The sequence below is a fragment of the Lactuca virosa genome, chromosome 1 (genome assembly GCF_052849685.1).
Source record: "Lactuca virosa cultivar CGN04683 chromosome 1, Lactuca_virosa_CGN04683_v6, whole genome shotgun sequence".
NCBI lineage: Eukaryota > Viridiplantae > Streptophyta > Magnoliopsida > Asterales > Asteraceae > Lactuca > Lactuca virosa.
In genome coordinates, this window is record NC_136426.1 from 25,022,682 (window position 1) to 25,031,251 (window position 8,570).

At 37.3% G+C, this 8,570-nt stretch overlaps 2 protein-coding genes across 2 annotated transcripts; one reads left to right on the top strand and one right to left on the bottom strand.

Moving 5' to 3' along the window:
* The first annotated feature begins 230 nt into the window (after positions 1–230).
* On the top strand, positions 231–2,667 carry LOC145154251 (Pentatricopeptide repeat (PPR) superfamily protein). Its single transcript, XM_079075530.1, has one exon. The coding sequence runs from the start codon at positions 397–399 to the stop codon at positions 2,665–2,667; it is 2,271 nt and encodes a 756-aa protein (XP_078931656.1). The 5' UTR covers positions 231–396.
* OTP87 (pentatricopeptide (PPR) repeat-containing protein) lies at positions 2,624–5,583 on the bottom strand. The gene has a single exon (XM_079075521.1). The coding sequence runs from the start codon at positions 5,530–5,532 to the stop codon at positions 2,869–2,871; it is 2,664 nt and encodes an 887-aa protein (XP_078931647.1). The 5' UTR covers positions 5,533–5,583; the 3' UTR covers positions 2,624–2,868.
* Between the last annotated feature and the right edge of the window lie 2,987 nt (positions 5,584–8,570).

Here is an 8,570-nt window from a genome sequence, read left to right on the forward strand (position 1 = left end):
GAGTTTAGGGGATGATGAGCTTAGGGGATGATATTTGTCGAGCCAACTCGGCTAACATGAGTCCACTCCCTTCTACCCAACAATTAAAGTAATTTTGTCTAAAAAATAAAAACATTATCATTATATGTGTATGATGGGATGGAAATGATGTCGGGATTCTTTAGAATGAGTATTTTTAAGGTAATTTTATATGTATCCCAATTGTTGTCTAATTATGAATGGGTGTGTCCCCGTAATTTCACAATTTATGTGAGCGGGTACGTCACTTTTTTTTCTATCACAAGTTCTTGAACTTACTTTGACTCGGGGACCAAGAGTTGACATAACGATTCTGCACCCACTTTAGGTGGATTACTCGATCCAATTTCCATTTTTCACTACGATCAATGATATGTAATGAGGCGCAATTTACTTACGAAACATGTAGCTGCTGTTGTGAAATACCAAAAGGATCCACTAAGGGCGCTAGAAATGTTCAATTCTGCGAAGAATGAAGATGGGTTTAAGCATAATCTGATAACTTACAAGTGTATGATTGAAAACCTCGGTTATCATGGCGAGTTTGAAGCAATGGAACGTGTGTTTACAGAAATGAGGTCGGATATTGATAGTTATTTATTAGAAGGAGCTTATGTATTCACCATGAAAAGTTATGGCAGGAAGGGAAAGGTTCAAGAAGCTGTAAATGTATTTGAAAGAATGGATTTCTATAACTGCGAACCAGGTGTTCATTCGTATAACGCAATTATGAATATATTAGTTGAGTACGGGTATTTTGATCAAGCCCATAAAGTTTATATGAGAATGAAAGATAAAGGAGTTGTTCCTGATGTATATACTTTTACGATTAGAATCAAAGCGTTTTGTAGGACAAGAAGGTCTTTAGCTGCTCTTAGGCTTCTCAAGAACATGCCTGCGTCAGGGTGCGAGTTCAACGCTGTTACCTATTGTACAGTAGTAGGTGGATTCTATGAGGAAAACAATCAATCCGACGCATACCAACTGTTCGATGAAATGCTCATGAGAAGCATCTTTCCTGATGTTGTCACTTTTAACAAGCTTATACACATACTTTGCAAGAAAGGGAATGTTCAAGAGAGTGAGAGACTTTTCAACAAGGTACTAAAGAGAGGCATATCTCCAAATGTCTTCACATTCAATGTCTTCATTCAAGGTCTATGCAAATCCAAACAGCTCACCCAGGCTGCCAGAATGCTGGATTCTGCCAGTAAACAAAATTTAACACCCGATGTTGTCACATTCAACACACTCATATGGGGTTTATGCAAGAACTCAAAGGTTATGGAAGCTGAGAGTTACTTACAAATGATGGTAAACAAGGGTCTCGAGCCAGATGATTTCACATACAACACCATAATCGATGGGTACTGCAAACTGGGCATGGTGGAAAGTGCTTCCAAGATTCTTAAAGATGCAGTTTTTATGGGGTTTAAGCCTGATAAGTTTACTTATACCTCTTTAATATATGGATATTGCCAAGATGGTGATGTGGATCGAGCCATGGCGGTTTTTAGAGATTGTTTGAGAAAGGGTGTGAAACCAATTACTATTATGTATAACACATTGATTAAAGGTTTGGCTAAACAGGGTCTAATTTTGCAGGCATTGGAGTTGATGGAAGAAATGTCAAAAAACGGGTGTTATCCTGATACATGGAGTTATAATTTGTTGATTGATGGGCTTTGCAAGATGGGTTGTGTATTGGATGCTGATAGATTCATGAATGATTCTTTGGGAAAAGGTTTTATTCCTGATATATACACATTTAACACTTTGATTGATGGTTATTGTAAGCAGTCGAAGATGAGTATTGCCATTGAAATGGTGGATAAAATGTGGGATCATGTGACACCTGATGCTATCACATACAACACTCTGTTAAATGGCCTTTGCAAGAATATGAAATCTGAAGATGTGATTGGAACTTTTCAAGAAATGAAAAACAATGGTTTTGTTCCTGATGTAATTTCTTACAACACATTGATCGAAAGCCTTTGTAAAGCTAGCAAACTGGATAAAGCCATGGAAGCTTTTCAGGAAATGGAGAAAACTGGAGTAAATCCGGATGAAATTAGCTATGGCACATTGATTAGCGGGTTTTGTGAGAATGGAGATCTTGAACGAGCCTATGAGCTCTTCCGTCAATGTAATCTCTCACACACAACTCCCATATTCAATATCATGATAAAAGCTTTCAGTGAGAAGATGAAGATGGATGACGCACGGAAGCTGTTCGATGAAATGCCTGAACCAGATAACTTCACTTTTCGTTGCATGATTGATGGGTTTTGCAGAATAGGAGACGTTGACCATGGTTACAAGTTTCTTCTTGATGAGATTGACCATGGGTTCATACCATCGGTTGCTACATTTGGGCAGGTGATAAATTGTCTTTGTGTGAAGCATAGAGTGCGTGAAGCAGTAGGTGTCGTTTACCTGATGGTGCAGAAGGAAGTAGTCCCTGAGACTGTAAACACCATATTTGAAGCAGATAAAAAGGTGATTGCAGCTCCGAAGATTGTTGTGGAAGATTTGTTAAGGAAGAGTCATATTACTTATTATGCATATGAACTTTTGTATGATGGTGTAAGAGATAAAAAACTTTCAAAGAAAAAACTTTCAATTAATAAAACATTGAATCAGTAATCCACAAGTGTTTTTTTAACTTTAGTTCAATTATTTTGCAATTACTTTTTTATATGTACGGGGCTCTTTGATAATTGTTGATTGAATCAAGGTCTAGCCCTCAATCTGACCAAGTAAGAGACAATTAGAGAAGTCAGGACCGAGACTTCTGAGTTACACCTAGCCTCTAACCAGACCCAAAAAAAGACACAATCCTAAGTCTCATACATAACTCCATCCTGGCTGTTTCTTTATCCCAGTCCCTTTCATCTCATTTCTAATCTTTAAAACTTCTTCCCAATTCCCCAATTCAGCCCAAATATTGGACAACCCCACATACCCTCCATCTGACAACGGCGCCAACTCAATAAACTTCTCAGCCGCCATTCTCCCAATCTCAACATCCCCATGCACTTTACATGCAGCAAGCAACGTACCCCACACTAACCCATCCGGTTCAACCGGCATCTTCCCAATAAACCCAACCGCTTCTTCCAATCTCCCAGCCCGGCCCAAAACATCCACCATACATGCATAATGTCTCAAACCCGGTTCAATCCCATAATCTTTAACCATCGACTCCAAATAACAATACCCCTCTTCCACCAAACCACCATGGTTACACGCACTCAACACACCCACAAAAGTCACCGAATCCGGTTTGATCCCTGACTCGACCATGAGTTCATACACTTTCAACGCGGCTAACCCGTCTCCATTTTGAGCATACCCATTGATCATCGCAGTCCAAGTGATCACATCCGGGTTATCAATCTGTTCAAATGACTTACAACAATCTTCAAGATTCCCGAATTTTGAGTACATCGTGACCAATGAACTCCCGATTGATGTATCGGATTCAAGCCCGAGTTTTACGATCCGTCCGTGTAACTGGATCCCGGTTTCGGGCCCGTTTACGGCTCGTAAAATGGACGAGATCGTGAACGAATCGACCTCGAAACCGGACACGATTAGCTCACGGAAAAGATGAAATGCATCTTCGATTTGCCCATTTTGTGCATAGCTCGAAACTAAAGAAGAACACGATACCGGGTCTTTAAAAGGCATCATGTTGAACACCAATTTAGCTGATTTCAAATCGCCACATTTCGAGTACATATGAACTATCGGACTTCCGGCAAAGATGAGTCGCCGGAAAAAGAATCCGTGGATTTCCTTGCCGGATTTTAAAGACTGAAGAGACGCACAGGCTGCAAGGACGGGTGTTAAAGTCTTTTCATCTAAAACCATATGATTAACAAGCATTTCTTGAAATAACTCAATGGCTTTATATGCATATCCGTGTTCTGTAAATCCCGCAATCATTGACGCCCAAGAAACTTCGTCTTTCTCCGGGATTTCCCGGAAAATCTTGTAGGATTCTTTTAAGCAATCACATTTTGAGTACATGGTGAAGAGAGAACAACCCACTAAAGGATTATTAAAAATCCCGGTTTTATGCGTATAGCAATGAATCTGTTCACCTAATTGTAATTGATCCGTGATACTCAATACACTCGATATACAAGATTTATCGGGTTTTAAACCTTCTCGAAACATTCTTTTCAATAAACTAAATGTTTTTTCTAATCTTCCATTTTGAGAAAAGCAAGTTATCATTGCTGCCCATGTACTTGGATTCATTGAATCTTTTGAGTCTTTGAATATCTGTTGGGATGATTCTACTGCTCCTGTTCTTGAGTACGCATTTATCAAAGAATTCTTCACGGTTGGATCGGAATAGAACCCGGTTTTACAAATCCAACAATGGATTTGGAACAATAATATTGGGTTTACACAAGCGGAAAGAACACTAGTGATAGTGTAATTGTTTATTTCTACCTTTAAAGATAGCATTTCTTTAAATAACTGGAGGGCTGATTCAAACTCACCTTTTTGAACAAAACCTGTGATGATAGCAGTCCACGAAACCACATTATGAACTGACATTCGTGAAAATATCTTCACAGCTTCATCTACTTGGCCACATTTAGAATAGAAATCGATTATAGCAGTGGACACAAATACGTCTTCTCCATCACCATATTTGATAACCAGCCCGTGAACTAATCTGCCGAGATCAAGTTGTTGACATTTAGCACAAGAACTGAAAACAGAAGGAAATGTGAATTTATTTGGAGAAGGAAGTCCGCAACACATCTGCTGAAAAAGATTCAAACCCAGATGGTTTTCATTGTGTTTAATGGCACCAGAAATTATCGCATTCCAACAAACCACATTCCCACAAGATTCATCGTAAAAAACCCTTAAAGCATCATTGAAATTGCAACTCTTTAGGAATAAATCTATCATCCCACTCCGAACATAACCATCCAAAGAGAAACCATCTTTTAATGCGAGTGAGTAAAGTTGTTTCCCGCAATTAACAAATTTGGAAGCTATACAGCAGGAAAGAGCACTCCCGTATGTAAATTCATTGGGGTAAAAACCCAAAGAATGCATCCTACAGAAACTTCCCCAAGATTCTGCATACCTAAGATTTCCATTGTGACACGTGATGATGAGATTCCAAGAATTAATGTTTGGGTGAGGAATTGCGTCGAACACCTTGAGTGCGTGATCAAAGGCCGAAGCTTTATAATAACAGCGCAATAAATAATTCCAAAACTCGGGATTGGAATGGAAGGCGTTGGCTTTGAGGAAATGGGTATGTATGATTTTGGTTTCTTCAAGTGTATAGTCTCGTGATTTCGCTGATTCATTGAGGTACCGATAAGGGTCGAACGTAGTAGGGAAATTTTGCTGGTTGTGTGGTTTTGTGGGGAAAATTGATGGAACCTGTAGAGCAGAAACAAGGGAGGAAAGAAATTTGGTGGAATAAATTGAGAATTTAAAATTGATGTGATGATTACTGAGAGCTTTCATTTGGGTATTATGGAATTAAGGAACATGGCAGGTAAAGCAGCTACGCGGGAAATTCTCGCAAGCGCCAAGACTTACAAATAAATGCGTTTGCAACACTAAACGCTTTTGCAACACTACTAGGGGGATAATGACTTAAAAGGTAATATATTTTTTGATTCGTACAAATTTGATCAGTGAGTTTTTTTTTCGTCAATATTTACCCCTTCAACTTGTTCAACTGTACACATTTAATCTTTATGACCGGTTGCTCCAGGTTAGCCGGTAAAAATAACTTAATAAGGTAATATATTTCTCACTTTGTACACATTTAATCCTTAATACTTTTGTACACATTTAGTCTTTAATATATATATATATATATATATATATATATATATATATATATATATATATATATATATATATATATATATATATATATATATTGCAAAATAAGTCATTTTTGTTTTTGTATTCATTGAGTACTTATGAATAATTTATTTAGGTTTTTCTCATGACATCTTACGTGTGATAGCCATATGGTGGTGGGATAGGTTGAGGTGGTCCTGCTATGTGTTGTAGGCCAATATACTTGGTGCGGGCCGACTATAAGCCGTAGGCACGGAGGCTCGAGAAGAACGGTTGGTTGAGGCCGCAGGCCAACAAACCCTCGGTATTCCAGTCTGATGATTGATTGGACCTGTTGTATGTTGGCATTCTAATCTGATGACTAATTGAGCCAAGGTATTCCAATCTGATTAGTGTGGGCCCGTTATGCATGATAATACGTTTGTTGAATGGGGTATTTTGGGGGAAAACTCAATAAGTTTTGTGCTTACCCAGTTGTTTATGTTTTCAGGTTCTATCGTTGATCGTGGGAAGGCGAAGGCATGACTGTACACACTCATCAGCAGTATTGAGGATTCCGCGTTTCTTATATTACTCTGATTTTCGATAAATGTATTTTAGAATAAACGTTTTTTTCTTAATAATGAATTTATAATTAGGGAGTTTTGCCTTATTTAAAAATGAAAATTTTTTGTTGTGAAAATGAGACGTTACACATAAACATCAACAACCCCACACACTTCATCAATGATTGTCTCACGTAAGATGTCGTGAGAAAAACCAAAATAAATCATTCATAAGTACTGAATGAATACAAAAAACAAAAATGACTTATTTTGAAACAAAAAAATATTAAGGACTAAATGTCTACAAAAATATTAATGACTAAATGTGTACAAAATGAGAAATATATTACCCTATTAAGTCATTTTTTCCAGCTAACCTGGAGTAACCGGTCATAAGGACTGAATATGTACAGTTTAACAAGTTGAAGGGGTAAATGTGGACGAAAAAAAAACTTAGTGACCAAATGTGTACAAATCGAAAAATATATTACCATTTTAAGTCATTATTTACCATAGGCGGGATCCTTAGTTCCTTAAGTAACACTTTTTAGTAATACGTACAATCATCTAAAATATAAATTGTTTTATATGGCTAAAATTTTTTGTGTATAAATCATTACCCTTTAGGATAACGACGACAAAAAAACACTATATTTTAATAAAAGTTCGATTTAACAATCTATTTTTAATAAGTTCTAAAAAACCACCGGTTTTTAGTAAAATGTTTCAACACGACCACTATTACTGTAGAGATGAAAATCATGATGACATATGCGGAATTGATAAGATCTAGTGAATCATATAAGAATCATGAACATGAAGAACACAAGAGTAAACAAATCGTTTTAGTTCTCATTAGTTTTGATCAAAAAGAGTACAAAATGGGTTGAAATAATTCTCTCTTTAAACTAATGCTCTCATACTTGCTTACATAAAATGAGTGTCACTCACTTCCTTATAAAGGAAAGACAACTCATTACACACATACAAAGGAGTAAGCACTTATGACATTTAATAGTGACTTTGCACCCTAACGTTCTCCCTTTCAAACTAGGATTGGATGTCCCGACTTCAATATCCAACGAGCTCGCGTGAACAATACTAACTCCCCCTCAAAGTAATTTTGGTCTTCAAATCCGCAAATGAATATCCGAGAAGCCCGAGAAGCTTCGAATACCCACTCTTCATTATCCCCCTTTTTATAATCAACAAATGATTATAAAACGCATTAAGGGTGAAAAGCGCCCGAGGAATAATCTTCACATAACTCCCCCTTGATGTGTGCCAAAAATCATTCCACAAAAATCTTGCATGAAAAAACAATCACGAAAAAGTCTTGAAAATTTTCTAATTTATGTGAAAATTTTCGACTTTTGGGTGAGAGTTGCAAGAATTTCAAAAATTCGGGTAAAAACTGTGAATATCAGAATTCTGCAGGACCCGTTGCGCCCAAAACAACCTAAGATGCGAAACTCTACCCCAATTGCGAAACTGGGCATAAAGCGTTAAATCGCATTAACTGCAGGGGCTGAACTGTAAATTCTTCAATTTCTTAGAATTGTTAGTCCTATTTCGAAGTTGGGTAGTTTCTGTCAATATTTCGAAACTGCAGGGACTAAATGAGAAACATCTTCATTCTTCATAAATTGTTTTCATCAATTCGAAGTTGGGTGAAAATTGCCAAATCGTTAAAAGATGAGGGACCCAAATCGAAAATGTTTGTTTTCTTCCCTAATTCTCGTTACCAGTTAACCATTCGCTTTTCATCTATATGCCCTCGACAACGAAGTGTAGCTAAGGCTTCTCGATAACAAATCTAGACAACCCTTCATTAACAAAGCACAAATGAACCCATCGATAACGAATCATGTACGTACGAGTCCTCGACAACAAAATCAACACGACCCTTCGAAAACAAAATCAATCCTTCGCTTTCAGTAACTTGCCATCGACAACGAACTATCGATAGTAAACCCTTCACTAATGAACCCATCGATTCAAACCACTGGCCTTCAATCTTCGATTTCAGTTTAGATATCCCTTGATAAGGAATCGATCATACGCCCTTCGAAAACGAACCCTTTGCCTTCAAAATTGATCAAAAGCGAAATCAAAATCAATAAACCAAAATTGATTCTCATATGA

What these genes read in the sequence shown, in the direction of transcription:
- OTP87 (XM_079075521.1), bottom strand. Translation starts at nt 5,532, where the DNA reads ATGAAAGCTCTCAGTAATCATCACATCAATTTTAAATTCTCAATTTAT.
- LOC145154251 (XM_079075530.1), top strand. Translation starts at nt 397, where the DNA reads ATGAGGCGCAATTTACTTACGAAACATGTAGCTGCTGTTGTGAAATAC.